The sequence below is a fragment of the Rhinichthys klamathensis genome, unplaced genomic scaffold (assembly GCF_029890125.1).
Source record: "Rhinichthys klamathensis goyatoka isolate OS25496 unplaced genomic scaffold, OSU_Roscu_1.1 h1tg000056l_1, whole genome shotgun sequence".
Lineage (NCBI taxonomy): Eukaryota > Metazoa > Chordata > Actinopteri > Cypriniformes > Leuciscidae > Rhinichthys > Rhinichthys klamathensis.
In genome coordinates, this window is record NW_026606601.1 from 121,366 (window position 1) to 137,066 (window position 15,701).

Here is a 15,701-nt window from a genome sequence, read left to right on the forward strand (position 1 = left end):
AACATTGAACTGCAATTCGTAATATAAGACTTCTGTACAGCTACGGAAAGACTTCAGTGCTAATAAACGTGTCCCTCAGTAGATCTATGGGTCAAGGCTACTTTAATTGGAAAGTATTAAAGATTTAATCAGATTATTGTGCAAAATTCATCTGAGGCTTTGGGATCTAGATGACCATCAGATGATGTAGTGTTCTTGACTAATTTAAAGGGATAGTTCACCCAAATATGAAAATTCTGTCATTAATTACTCACCCTCATGTCTTTCCAAACCTGTAAGACTTTCCTTCATCTTCAGAACACAAATGAAGATCTTTTTGATGAAATCTGAGAGTTTTCTGTCCCTCCATTTACACCACTTTGACGCTTATTTGTTAATACGTGAATAAAAGCCTAAATTAAATCTGTTCATCATATAAAGCGATCGAGTCTCTTCAGAAAATTTGAACTAAACCACTCAATTAATATGAATTCGTTTTATGATCTCTTTATGAACATTTTGAAGCATCAAAGTGGTTGTTGCGTAGCTGTCAATGGAAGCACAGAAAGCTTTTTTCCCGAATTTTCATTTGTGGGTGAACTTAACTCTTCAAGGGTTTTAGAATAATAGTGAACTTCAATATTTGTAGTTACACTTGCGTTCAGAAGTTTAGGTCAGTGACATTTTTTAATGTTTTTGAAAGAAGTCTCTTCTGCTCACCAAGGCTGCGTTTATTTGATCAAAAATACAGTAATATTGTGAAATATTATTACAATTTAAAATAGATGTTTTCTATTGTAATATATTTTCAAATGTAATTTATTCCTGTGATCAAAGCTGAATTTTCAGCACCATTACTCCAGTCTTCAGTGTCACATGATCCTTCAGAAATCATTCTGATATGCTGATTTGCTGCTCAAGAAACATTTCTTATCAATGTTGAAAACAGTTGCTTAATTCTTTTTTCAGGATTCTTTGATGAATAAAAAGTTTAAAAGAACATTTTGCTCTGAAGTCATCTATAAGCTAGTATACAACCTAAATGTTGACAAAAGTGAACTTTTAGAGCATAACATGTCTTCTGGTAAAAAAAAAAAGAGACAAAAATAACTGTTGGCTTATCTTGCACTCAAGAGATACACATTTTTGTCCAATCAAATACTGTCTAGAATGAAAATGTCCCTAGCTAGTTCTGAATAGCATTTGCAAGTAATGAATCAAGATGTGAATGAAAAACTATTGGCCTTAAATACCCACCCTTCAGTGTTCATTAAATCATCTCTCTTTAAGCAGAGAAGCACATTTATCATGCACTAACAGACTGTAGTGAATGGTAAGTCACTCTGGGCTGATTTTGTTGTTCAATGGTGACACGACGGTCTGAACCTCGGATGCATCGTCCTCTGAAGGCCAGGGATCCTTTCCACACATCAGAAGTGGTATTGCATACCTCTGGAACTAGAAAAAAACGTTATCATTTTTAAACAGACCGTACTACTTAAAACTGATAAACAACACTAGCTGTGTGGCATTGTAGAACCTTATTACAACAAAAAAAAATTAAATATCCAAACTTGAAGCCTTTTTTGAAGTCCAATTAATTTTTTATTTTTATTTTCTCATAATAAACATTACAGCATCACCTCTTCTCTCACAGTGTCTGAAACGGTTTGAATAAGGATTCACTCTCTCTAATCTATGGAAGCTTGTTTCCGCCACAGAATGAAAAATAAAAAAGGTAATTGCGACTTTTTATCTCACAATTCTGACTTTTTTTCTCACAATTGCGATTTTACATCTCGCAACTCTGACTTTATTTCTCAGAATTGCGAGATATAAAGTCAGAATTGCGTGATATAAAATCGCAATTGCGTGTTATAAAGTCAGAATTGCGTGATATAAAATCGCAATTGCGTGTTGTAAAGTCAGAATTGCATGAAATAAAGTCAGAATTGCGTGTTATAAAGTCAGAATTGCATGAAATAAAGTCACAATTGCGTGTTATAAAGTCAGAATTGCAAGATATAAAGTCCGAATTGATATAAAGTCGCAATTGCGTGTTATAAAGTCAGAATTGCGTGATATAAAGTCGAAATTGCGTGTTGTAAACTCAAAATTGTGAGATATAAACTATTCTGAGGGGGAAAAAGTTAGTCTTTTTCCCCCCTTAGAATTGGCCTGATAACTCGCAATTGCGAGTTTATATCTCACAATTCTGAGAAAAAAAGTCGCAATTCTGTCTTTTTTTCTCGCAATTGCGACTATTTCTCATAATTGCGACTTTATATCTCGCAATTGCGACTTTATTTCTCAGAATTGCGACTTTATATCTCGCAATTGCGACTTTATTTCTCACAATTCTGACTTCATATCTCGCAATTGTGAGATAAAAAGTCGCAATTATTTATTTTTTATTTTTTTATTCAGTGGCGGAAACAAGCTTCCATACTAAACCCCTCCTTTCTGAAAGCCTATACACTACTCTGATTGGTCAGATGGCCCAGTCTGTTGTGATTGGTCGGCGGAGGCTTCCTCTGGGCTTGTTACACAGTGTTACGAACAGTAACGATGGTTTTACCGTATTAATTCGACCCGGAGTCCTCATTCTTTGGATCATTCTCATTCTTTTGGTTCCTCATTATTTGCTTCTATAGCGCTGAAAACGGCATCATCTTAACATGTCGACAACACAAACTAAACTCTTCCAGTCTCAGCTTCAACTACAATGTTTGAGGGCAGGACAAAGTCGACATTGTATCGCAGGCAGCCAATGAGGGCCGGCATAGACTGATATTATGTAAATTTGTAACAAACTACATAGGCTTGTGCATCGGTTCTTTCTTTTGGGAGACAATAACTCCATTAATGTCTTTTGTGTTAGGCAAATCAGACTGATGAACATGATCGATCTGCATCTGGTTCACTCACCTGTTTGTTCATGTATATGTAGATCATAGGGTTGTATACAGTGCTGCTCTTAGCCATGTATATGGGTACCACCTTCACCAGCACAGGCAACTGGACATCAGGGTTGAAGATAACCATTAGAGCCAGAGTAGCATACGGTAGCCAGCTCACAAGGAACGCCAACACCATCATCACCACCATCCGCGCCACCTTAGCCTCTGCCCTCGCAGCCGCACCTCCACCTACCTTAGCTACCTGTCAAACAAACAGGACCAAACACACAAATGAAATACTTGAATAAAAGTACAGATACCCTAATAAAATATCACTCCAGTAAAAGTTTGTCACTTTAATTTTACTGAGAGTTAAAGTACAAAAACACTTGTTTTTTGAATGTACTTAAAGTCAGCATGAAAATAAAGTTGTGATGTATATCTGAGTAAAAAGGGTTCTTGAACAAAAAAGAATATTAGGCGGGGCTTGATTTGGTCCATGAGGAATTAATTGTATGGTTGTCGTTTGCTATTGCTGTGATGTCATGTGAGTGACAGGTTGCCCTTGTGCCGGTAAACAGCATCAGAGAAGAGAAAAGATGTCACTGCAAGAGGGGAAAATAAAGATTACAAGAACATGAATTTTAAAAAAAATTGTCAGTTTTGATTTCATGGTAACTTTAAGTACTAAAATGTAAAGGTACTGATCGAAGAACCATGTTTATTATTTATTCTAGCCACCACTAGTCAATAAGAAAGATTAGTGCAGACATTTAATATGTATTAATCTGCAAATAAGGAAACATTAAAAAAATACCAAAACTTATTATAGCCTACAATATCAAAACATTAAACTTCGATATACTAAAATATCAATTCAAGTTACTGATAATTCAAGTATGCAAACAAGTGAAAGAAATATACCATGATGAAAATGATGGAAAAATACAATATGTACAGACGTCACATGGAGCAAAATGTCATAAAGTATGTCATAATTTCATTATTCTCATCATTTTTTATGTCTTAATTATAATTTACTAAACATAAATTATGACTTAATTAATGATTTACATTTTTTCTTATGTGACGGGTAGGCTTCCATAAACAAACTTGATGTTATTATGAAATGTATAGTGCAAACAACAAACTTAACATCACCGGCTCAGTGAAGATAACATAAAAAAAGCAAAAATGTCAAAAGGACAAAGTTATACTTGTCTTAGCGTGTAGAGCAGCCATGAATATGACACCACAATGATGACAAATGGCACAGCGAAGCAGAGTGAGAAGTAACAGATGATGTAAGACATGTTTTTGAAATCTCGACTCTGCCAGTCGGGTCCACATGAGGTGCCGACTCCCTCCAGCTGGTAGCTTCCCCAGCCAAAGAGAGGAGGAGTATTCCAGATGAGAGACCAGAGCCAGGATAACGCCAGCCCCCCGGCAGCGTGCTTGCTCTGGAATGTGATGGTACCCAGAGGCTTGCACACTACAAACAGCCGTTCCACAGCTATCAGGGCCACTGTGCACAGCGCTGTTATACCTGTGCAGTCAACACAGGAACAAGACGGCATTAGAGTTGAGATAAAGTTCACATTTTAAAGGTTAACATCTGTGGCTGTCGGCTGATCATGCTCAGTGTTGGGTGTAATTAATGACTAAGTAATCTAATTACTGTAATTTAATTACTTTTCCCTTGAAAAGTAAAGTAAGGGATTACTCTTCATTTTTCTGTAATTGAATTACAGTGAATTCTGATGTAATTGTATTAAATACTGTATAGACTAACAATATAAAACAATAGTAACATTTTATGTTAAAATGTTTTTTCTGAATGTAAACACTTTGTAAACTCCCTTTACACACTTTGGTCAGTTCAAGGATTATTTATGCAATTGTATTGTTTATTTGAAAGAATCAAAAGTGCAGTTCTGTGTCTGTCCTTGTATTGTTCAACTCGAGGTTGATCTGGGATTTAGAAAGTAATTAGTAATAAGTAATCCAATACTCTTTAGAGAGAGTAATTAGTACATTAATCTAATCACACTGTTGATGATTAGTATAATTCATTACTTTTTTACAATAACTTACCCAACACTGATCATGCTCATGATGTTTACACAATATTTTGAGAAATAGAGCAGCTTCATTCAAATAGATAGAGGCCAAAATTCACTAATATGAGCAAATTCCCAAAATTCAAATGCGCAAAAATATAAGCCTAATAATAGAGATCCTTGCTTTCTCAACACTAAATATAAAATATTTGACAGAATAATAATATTTGGGTTTTGAGGCTAAATCAGGACATATCTAATTGAATTTGAATAAAGTCATATTTTCACTCTAAAAATGCTGGGTTGTTTCAACCCAAATTTGGGTAAAATATGGACAAACCCAAATGTTGGGTTAAAAATGTAATTTAACATTTTAACCCAACTTCAACTTTCACTTTCAACTGTACATTTTTTAATTAGATTTTTAACCCAACATTTGGGTTTGTCCATATTTGACCTAACTTTGGGTTGAAACAACCCAGCATTTTTTTGTGTTCTTTTAATGTTGCTTTTTCAGTGTCTGGAAGCCCATCAGGGGTGCAGTTTACATTATACAGTTTAAAATAATTATTTAGTGTTTGAATGAACTCAACAGACTTACCAAATAATGCGACACAAAATCCCTCCAATACACAACCGACCCGTCCCATGATGTAGTAGCCCACAGCGTTGGTCACCACATATGGCACACTTCCTGTTAGTGTGATGCCCAGGTCGGCCACAGCGAGGTTGACCAGGGCAAAATTCAGTGGCTGTCGCAGCTGTTTGTGCCGGAGGGTGACGACTATCACTGTAGCGTTCAACACGACAGATGTGATGGAGAACACGGCCATGAGGAGGGACAGCGTGAGGAATCCGGCCCACGGCAGGGGCACCTTTGCACCAGAGCCATCATGGATAGATGAGCCATTCAGGAATTCTGGGAAAGAGTCCATCTCCCCAAGTCTGATAAAAATACAGACAAAAAGTAGTTTTTCAGTCAGTTTCAAGCTATATTCTTCTCTGCTGGTTCATTCACGTACATCAGACATGCACCATTGCATCACACGTCTTCTGTCTGCACCTTCAAGTCGGCGACACACACACACAAAAAAAGTTCTTATTCAGATTAGGTGCTGTAAGAAGAAAAATCCCAAAGATCCTTAAGACACAATAAGTCCTCCTGGGTGTGTGATCCCTGATCCAGCTCTTCCCTTGATTACAGTAGGAGTGTCACAAAAAAATACTACATTTTCTGTTTTTCCTTTTAGAATAACGAAAATGCAAAGATTCAGAATCACAGCTTTGTGGCTGTTTGCTATATACAGTGTATATTTAAAATATAGGCGTTAAATTAAACAAAATATATTTATAGTATATGCAGAGTATAGAATGAACAGCTATACTCGAGGTGTCGTTCCAGTATCTACCAGCAGGGGCAAACAGCGTCATGTTATTAAAGGGTTAAAATTTCTCCCCAAAATAGAATTTTTTTCATTAATTGTTCACCCTCATGTGTTCCAAACCCGTAAGACCTTCGTTCATCTTCGAAACACAAATTAAGATATTTTTGATGAAATCCGAGAGCTTTCTGATCCCTCCATACACTGTAAAAAATAAAATGCCATTTTTACGGTAAAATACCGGCAGCTGTGGTTGCCAGAACTTTACCGTCAAAAATATGGTACAGACGTTATTGGTTTTACAGACTTAACTTAAAATTTACAGTAATAAACCGTATTTCATTATCTGATATAATGTTAATTTTCCAACCTATTTCTGTATTAATATCTGTTTTGTACCATTGTAATACACTGACAACCAACAATCATCACAGCAGTGATGAAAGTCACATGATCAATCAAAGCTCATCACAAGCAACTCTTCCACGAGAAAGTTAGTGCTAATATATAGAAGCTGCACAGTGTCATTCACACAAACACTAAACAGCATCATGGTAACACATGAAATTTTAAAAATGCAATAAACATTAATTTAACAACATTAAATGTAACATAAAACTCTAATGTATATAACTGATAAGAACTAAGAGAACTAAGAAGAAACATAGTTATTTCAACAAAAATACATCAAATGTGAAGTGTCACGCAAGGAATTGTGGTAATGTAAATTTACGTTTTTTCACTGTAAATTATACAATGAGTTGTTCTTTTTCACTTTCAAAAACTGTCAATTTAACGGTATTTTACAGTAAAATTACATTAAATGTACCGTTAGATCTATCACAGTTATTTACCGTATATAGTAAGGAAACTTTCTATTAACCAATTAACGGTTTTTCACTGTAGCATTTTTACGTCTTTTACCGTTAAAATCACGATCATTTTTTACAGTAGACATCAACGTCATTGCAACTTTCAAGGCCCAGAAAGGTAGTAAAGACATCGCTATAATATGTGACTACAGTGGTTCAAATGTAATGTTATGAAGCGACGAGAATACTTTTTGTGCGCAAAACAAACCCTAAAATAACGACTTTATTCAACAATTTCTTCTCTTCTGCATGTGTCAGGTCTCCTCTATTCGAGTAGTAACCGCAGTGCAGCGCTTCAGCGTTCTACGCCAATGCCGGCTAATTATTGGCTGACGCTGAGCACCACTACACATGCGTGTGATGCTGATGCAGGAGCTGGCCAATAATAAGCGTTGACGTAGAACCCGGAAGTGCTGTACTGTGTTTTTGGGTGAATTATCCCTTTAATATGTGCAGTTTTGTAGGCTACTTTTCTGGACTGAAATTATGAAGTGAACTGCTCAAAATATGCTAAAGGTTAATGTTTGCATTGAATTTGAGATATTAAAACAGTAAAGTGTTGAAATGAATGGCAAAAGTCGTCTAATTTACAAGAATTCACCATGTGTCAATGCGTTGAGGCCTTATCAGTTTTTTTGTTTTGCTTTTGCTCCTAGGCATCTCTATCCATGTATACAGTGTTGTATATTCTGTGATAAGCTGAGAAGTGTGATTCCCAGCACCTTCAGTGCCAGATGTCACATTTACCCAGTACTATATTTGACCTGCTAAGAGTTTTAACTTCCATTAAGACGAGACAGAGATTACTGTGTGTTTGGTGCCGTGCATTAAAATAGACAAGAGTGAACTCCAGCACAGACTAACCGGATTTGCTTCAAGAGTTGTTAAAACTATTGCTTCTGTCCCTGAAAGACCTACAACTTCTTAATCTTATTGTTTTTGTCGTTCTGATTAAAGAAGGACCCTGTAAGACTTATATCTCTGGATGTGCATTTTAATATACATGAAGGCAGGGTAGGCGATTTGTTCCAGAATTCCTTTTTTGTAAAAGTTTATGAATGTCATTTAGAGTTTTGCGCGGTGTAACAGCATTGCAGTAGTACAGTATGGCTTGTGTTCTTCAGCTTCAGTCGCCGCTGTTTAGCCGAGTCTGTGATGTATGATGCATTTACCAGCTAATCATGACTGCACAGAGACGCAGGCCGTGTGAAGACATCCATCAGAACCCTTACCACACACACACGCAAATGCACCTCATCGTTTATGTGCTCATGATAATTAGAGGAAGAAAAAAACAGATGAGAGAATAGCAATTAACTCCTGGATGCCATTGTTAAGCATCAGACTGGAGAGGTCAGTGCTATAGTAGTGGCTGGTCATAAATCTAACTCACTTACTTTCTTTGACGACTATCTGCTCTTTTATGGCATCTTTTGATGAGGAGCCGTCATAATACATCTAGCTGAATCTGTATATCAATGAGCGTATTGATGTTTTTATTAAATGTGTATATAAATGAAAACAGCAAAATACAGAATTATATTGTCAGTAAATGAAAATACTCAAATGCATTTTGAGGACAGAAATAGGCTAATTCTCCTAATGGAACTAGTTGTTTGAAACCAAAAACTATTATTTATAGAACTGGACTCAAATCACAGTTACGGAGATATAGCAGCTTGTGACAACTTGCCTGGGTGAAATACACAAAATAGTTAAAAACCGCAATATGCAAATCATACAGTGCTGTTATGTAAATTAGTATTCTATGTGAATATGAAATATGAATATAAAAAACTCTAATATGATACTGATTCACGTAATCTCTATCACCGCTTGACACCAGAGCAAAAGCATCCCCAAAACGGAGGAATGCGCGTTGCCGAGGGGAAGTTTCGCATCAGCTTCTCTCGTGAGCGCGCTCGCGTGGGGGAAACCGCACTGGATCTCCTTCCCTAGATTTACACGAGCCTCACTTACTGTCTTGATGACTTTCTGCTCGCTTCTCGTCTCCCTAAACTTCTGCCTTTAGTACATGCACTGACCCGAAAGTGTCGTTCATCATATATCAGCAGCGCCAGTAGTGAGAGCGCGCGAGTTCATTTGGTCTTAATCAGCTATAAGAGAAAGGCTCGTGCACAAGAATAAGCATTTAAATATCTATTTAGTTCTCTATGCCATCAATGCAGGGATAAAAAGCAAAGGATCGATGTCAAAGAGCACGAGCAGGAGGTCTTGGGGTGTGTGACAGCTGGGCGGAGAGACTGAAGCTCCGGAGGCAGCTCGCGCGCTGAGGCGGGCAGATGTGCTGCTGAATTGGCGCGCGGTGCTGTTTTTGTATCCGGGGGAGAGAGACCGAGGGGAGGGGGAGTTCTAAAGGCTGCCCGAGCCGCCGGTTCTTTTGCAGCGTAAGAAATTTTGGAGGAAGGATGCAGCAGGACCGGAGAATTCCTCGGAAGCACGCGCACTGCCTCCTCTTGTGTGTGATGAGCGCGTTCTGGACGGCGCCGGGGGTGCGGGGGTCCCAACCGGAGATCCCCTTATCAGTGTGAGTAGAAGAGCATGCATGCACACGCCAGAACAATTGCATTTAATTTATATGCATGTATATAGAAACCAAGAGAGGTTAAAACTATCCTGTGTGAGGGCTTTAGTGGTGTTTCAAGAAAGGGTCAAGAAATTTCTATAAGATGCTTTTAGAATACATACACCTAGTATTGTTCATGAATGCATGCAAAATATAGAGAAGTAAATCCATATGTAAATTCGCAGAGAGCCATCATTTCGGTATTTCAAAGAGTCTGAATTTAAGACTTAATTTGTAAGCCGTAATAATGACATTTAATCTATAATAAGAGCACATACTAGAGGTTTAAACTATGCTTTGTGATGGTTATTGTGAGGGTCTAGTTATCTCTAGAGTCCAAATATGAGACTTTAATTGGAAAGAAGCCCTAATAATTGCTGTTATATGATGTAAAAAAAAAAACTGTAAAGTGTGCAGAAATGTGCTTCATGTTATAACAGCTAAGTCAACTGATTTTATTTAAACCCCAAATAATTTACAGTAATATGATATTATCAAGCTCGCAACATTACATTACACCAATGAAAGCCATTTAGAAGAGTCAGATCAGGTAAATACTATAGCTCCTTAAGATAGTGTAGAGTGAAATACAGTATGCGAAGCTTTTATGACATAGAAACTTTTTTGACATACAGAAAATGAGAAACATAATGGAGAACAATGTGAATTTAACAAACATATGCTCCCGTATGGCCACATATAATACATTATAATGATTACAAACAGTTCTTGCATTAACTTTTGTTAACTTTTATTTCTAATCTATCATTGCTAATACTGTAATTGTGGCGTAATGTGTTGTAAGTGATTACATGGGTTCTTCTTTCCCCAACAGGGTGAAACTCTGGGCTTCAGCGTTTGGTGGTGAAATAAAATCAATAGCTTCAAAATACTCAGGATCTCAGCTCTTACAGAAGGTATTTCCCCTTCTCTCTCTCTCTCTCTCTCTCTCTCTCTCTCTCTCTCTCTCTCTCTCTCTCTCTCTCTCTCTCTCTCACACACACACACACACACACACTTGCATTGACACACACACCTCTTCTTGAATATGAATACAGATGGGTTTGCCTTACAACATCCAGGTGTATAATCTGAGACGTGTGTGTGTGTGTGTGTGTGTGTGTGTGTGTGTGTGAGAGAGAGAGAGAGAGAGAGAGAGAGAGAGAGAGAGAGAGAGAGAGAGAGAGAGAGAGAGAGAGAGAGAGAGAGAGAGAGAGAGAGAGAGAGAGAGAGAGAGAGAGAGAGAGAGAGAGAGAGAGAGAGAGAGAGAGAGAGAGAGAGAGTTTTTGGATAAGGCTCATTACACTGAGTTTCTTTCCCCCCGATCTGTCTTTCGCATCTAAACACCTGTGTAGGACTAGTTGGACAAATAGAATAACTGAATAAATGTGTCTCTTTATAAATGAAAACGGAGCATCTGATGATGTGCTAAACACTTTAGCCACACGGTGGCAGCTGATATTATGAACTGTGCTTTTTGGTCACAGGGTTAACATTTTTTTTTAATTCAAGCATATGGAGACAAATGTATGTTTTAAAAATGATTAAATAAATCATGATGTTCTTCAAAAAATATACAAAGTAGTAAAATCAAGGGAAATTAGACAGGGCAATAAAGCATACATTTGACGGCCCTCGTCTAATTTTTTTATTTATTATTTATCTATTTCCTCATTCATATCCGTTCATGTTGTGTACATTATGTAGTCTTTTTGGTGTGACGTAGATGGTTTATATTTACATATAAACAATTCAATATTGATAACTATATCAAAAGAGGAAAAAAGGCTCAGACGCATTACAATATTAATATTTTATTATTAAAGTTCACATCTATGTGACTGCCGATATTTTGCGGATGAAGGTCTCCACCTGGTTTCTTTGTTCCAGTATACCGCGTGTTATAGCCAATCCTGCTGTTTGAACGCACTATGCGGTGGCGTTGTATACTACAGAACACACTTCATTTCCTCTCGGATCCTATTGAAGGAAAAACAGTGATGGATGTTTTGAGATAACCCCGTCTCTCTCTCTCTCTGAAGTATTAATAAGTCTCTCAGTGTTGGTGTGAGATAAGAGCCCAGCTCTCACCATCAGTGCACATATTATCGTTGTAATTACCTCCTCACAGAATGTGTACGTGATTCTTTAACTGAACTAGCCCGGGTCTGTTTATAAAATAGCGGAAATGAAACAGAAATTGAAACTGAGGCTTTGAGATTTACAGCTGAGAATGATGGGAGTTTTCATGTATGTTAGTGAGGTAGATAAATCTGTCTTTGTGAAGGATACATGTGTCCACAAACACTGATTGTTTAACTAAAACTGAGATTCAGGGTCTATCTTTAGCTATTGGGCCCTTACTTGCAGAAAAATCTATAGTGTAGTCAGAGCCATTACCGGTGTTGTATTTATCCACTGATCCGAGACCAATGTGGCTGATTTACCTTGTGTAATTGTTAACAGAATAATTCACCCAAAAAGGACAATTCTGTCTGTTTACACACCTTCATGTTGTTCCAAAACATTTTTTTTTCCTGTTCAGTTCATAGTAACCATGTCTGCCAAGCTCCAAAACGTACAGCATAAACTAGTCCATGACCCATACGCTAAACTCTGAGTCTTCTAAAGTCGGACAGTAGCTTAGTGTGAGAAACAGACTAAAATATTAAGGGATACTCCAAAAATTAAAATCATATACTTACCCTTCCAAACTGTATGACTTTGTTTCTTCTCTGGAACATAAAAAGATATTTTGAAAAATGTCCCAAATGATGCACTATGCACTTATACTATACATCATGTACTCAACCTGAGTCCGATAGCCCCTCCCCCTTTGCAATGTAAGGAAAGCTGGGACAATAATTGAGTGCATGAAGTGTCCAACATTCAACACTTCATTTTTTTACATCAATGCAAACACACTACTCACACTATTCACAAAACTGCATCGAATAGTGCACATGTACGTGAATTGGGACACACCTTTAGTGTTTTTTGTTCATAGAATGGACTCAATGGAAGTCAATGGACTCGAGTGCTACTGTTGTTCGATTACCAACGTTCTTCAAAATATCTTTTTTTTGTGTTTTGCAGAAGAAATAAAGTCATACTGGTTTGGAACAACATGAGGTTGAATAAATGATGACAATATTCATGTTTGGGTTATTATTTACTGAAAAATCTAATTTCCCATTGTGCATATTTAAACAAGCACACCATATTTATTACAAAAAACACAAAAACCAATGAAACTTCATGACAATGACGCCAAATATGGCCTTGTGCATCAATATTTTTGATACATCAAGATATTTTTTTATATCTGAAGGCGAATGCAAATGAAATTTCAGAGCTTCAGAGTGGAAGATTATGATCGACTTAAATTTCCATTTGTTATTTGCTATAAAATTGTATGATCCAGAAAGCTGAAATATAGTGCATTAATCATATTGCCAACTTGTGTGGTGCTTTTTGTCCATTTAGGACAGATGTGGTCACTATGAAATATTAATGCACCAATGTATTGGCAGCTGATATTTATCGGCCGATTTTTGATCAATGTAAAAACATCGGCATACAATAGTTAATTAACTGCGGTGAACAAAATGAAATCTGTACAAAATATAGTTTGTCAGCATATAGTTTGATAGCAATAATAACCTTTGAAGGTTGTCAAGTTTTCGTATTTGTATTTTATTTAGGTTTTTTTACATCTTACTCTGTGCCTCTCTTATAATGTTGGCCTGTTGAGTGTTAAATGGATCCAATCCATGTTCAAAGAAAATAATTTGACGATGCAGCAATAAACTAGCTAGTAGCTATACCTTAAAGCAGCACTAAGTAGGAATTCCGTTTTTGTCAAACAGCGACCCCTAGAGTCGCTGTGGAGTACTTGTACTGTCGTGAATAGCACTCACGCAGAGATGGCTCTGCACTCACGGCCGGATCCCCTCCCCCTGTACACCGGTACCTGTTCAGTAGGATGGACGCTGTAACGAGTTTAAATAAGGTGTGGCCCCTTTAAGAGCTGTGCGCCCTGTTTAACTGTCGGCAGTCTGTATTGTATGTGCGCCTCGAACACCACATGTATACGGCGCCGGGTTGTTTCTGTTTGATGCTCATTTTATCAGATCTGTTTTTTGCCGTAAAGCAATTCGTTACATCGCGAGACCTGATATCACGCGACACTTCCTGATGCTGCGGCCCGCCGGCTCAAAGTTGCAAGTGTGATTTTTCCGCTCACATGTGATAGGGGGGTGCGAAACGACCACCATTCAACCCGAAAAGAGTAATATAACCATTCCAATGACTCCGAAGCTGATCGGTTGAGGTAAAAAACCTGCATAGTTCACCTTTAATACATGCGTTTTTGAACTTTGCTAATTTAAAACTATCAATTTTAATGACAAAATTATGCAAGTAACAAATATTGGTAGGCTATCTAAATTGGCCAATAGTTATTTGTTAAAAATGTTGTATATCGGCCCAAAAAGATTTTGGTACATCCCTACTATGAACTGTATTAAAAAGAAATGAGGGAAGATTGTTTATTATCTATCCTTCAGTTATCAATGAAAAAAAAACGACATAATAAAATACAACAAATGGGTTTGGAATGAAATAAGGGTGAGTAAAAAATGACACATTTTTGCGTGAACTATCGCTTTAAGGTGAGAGTTAAGATGGAAATCTATTCCTGATTCAGCCAAAAGCATCAATAATGAACATGTTCCATCATCCCACCCAGAATGATCTTCATCATCAGCCTAAACGCGCACACACACACACACACACACAGTAAAATGTCCCAGCCAGTTGTGTTCTCTCTTCATTGCCATTTCTGCGTATGTTTGCACTTTTTCCCATCATCCTGCTCAGTGGGCGTGACCGATGGGTGGGGCTCAGGGCCAATAAACTGCCTGTCTGAAGAGCTGGAAGCAGAAAGGGAGGGATGAGGCAGCAGGCCGGTTCATTAAGGAGGATCGTTAAGAGTGATCATTAAGCTTGTTATGCAAAATTACCTGATTTTTACACAAGGGGGTGGGGGGGGGGGGTATGGTGGGAGGGGTAGCCATTCAAATGTCACCCTTTGTTGCTTTCAATCGCAGAAATTTCCACCTCGCCCCAACAAAATAACAGATTGTACAAATACTTTACCATTAGGCATCTTTACATTGAATAATTTTGTAGCATCTTGAGAATATGATGGCAAAAACCTGTTTTGTCCAGGAGCATCTGGTAGTTTGGGACACCCCCTGGGACTATTTCTCTACTGTGTTTTGAATCAGTGGGGTGATCATCACTATTGACAAACGCAGCATTAATGGCTTTGATTATGGCTTTTTTTGGGGCTGGGGAGGGTGCCGGGACAGAGGGTGAGGGGTGGGGAGGCAGGACAGGCGTGAAATGAACTGTTCCGCCTCAATAACTCTCCATGGTCTCTCTCTTAAAGGGGTAATTTGCCGCGTGGTGCTACGATCTGTGTGTGTGGAGGGGGGTGTTGGTGTTAGAAACATGTTGGGGGTCTGATATGAGCCAGAGTGTGTGTTTTCATGCTATTTGATGTCCTGTTGTCTTGTAAAAAAAAAAAAAAAAAAGTGTTTTGCTTACAGAAAACATATTTTTTATCACAAGACATTTTGTAAGTTACAAGGACTGTGGAACTAGTGATGTGTTTGTGTGTGTGTGTGTGTGTGTGTGTGGTCCTGGTAAATCCTACGTTATATGGACAAAACGTCCTCACAAAGATGGCAATATCCGAAATCCTTGTCTTTGTGGGGACCTTTTTTTTTTTTACCCCATTAGGAAAACAGCTTATAATTTTGTCTATGGAAGGTCCCTATAAACCATGGGAACCCAACGTGTGTGTGTGTGTGTGTGTGTGTGTGTGTGTGTGTGTGTGTGTGTGTGTGTGTGTG

At 37.7% G+C, this 15,701-nt stretch overlaps 2 protein-coding genes across 5 annotated transcripts in view; one reads left to right on the forward strand and one right to left on the reverse strand.

The window, feature by feature from the left end:
- Window positions 1-1,238: 1,238 nt before the first annotated feature.
- On the reverse strand, window positions 1,239-6,065 carry parapinopsinb (parapinopsin b). Its single transcript, XM_056248507.1, has 4 exons — window positions 5,541-6,065; window positions 4,097-4,425; window positions 2,908-3,141; window positions 1,239-1,437 (listed from the first exon to the last, which is right to left on the reverse strand). Exons 1-4 carry the CDS (start codon window positions 5,872-5,874, stop codon window positions 1,318-1,320), a joined length of 1,017 nt encoding a protein of 338 aa, XP_056104482.1. The 5' UTR covers window positions 5,875-6,065; the 3' UTR covers window positions 1,239-1,317.
- Window positions 6,066-8,892: 2,827 nt separating this feature from the next.
- Window positions 8,893-15,701, forward strand: part of cacna2d3 (calcium channel, voltage dependent, alpha2/delta subunit 3) — a 46,239-nt gene continuing 39,430 nt past the window's right edge. For 3 of the 4 annotated variants that reach the window (XM_056248534.1, XM_056248535.1, XM_056248536.1), the window contains exons 1-2: window positions 8,894-9,741; window positions 10,616-10,697. In XM_056248534.1, coding sequence (XP_056104509.1) covers window positions 9,623-9,741; window positions 10,616-10,697 — 201 coding nt within the window. In that variant the 5' untranslated portion in view covers window positions 8,894-9,622. Of the gene's footprint in view, window positions 9,742-10,615; window positions 10,698-15,701 lie in introns of all 4 variants that reach the window. The other variant, XM_056248533.1, reaches the window with a different exon arrangement.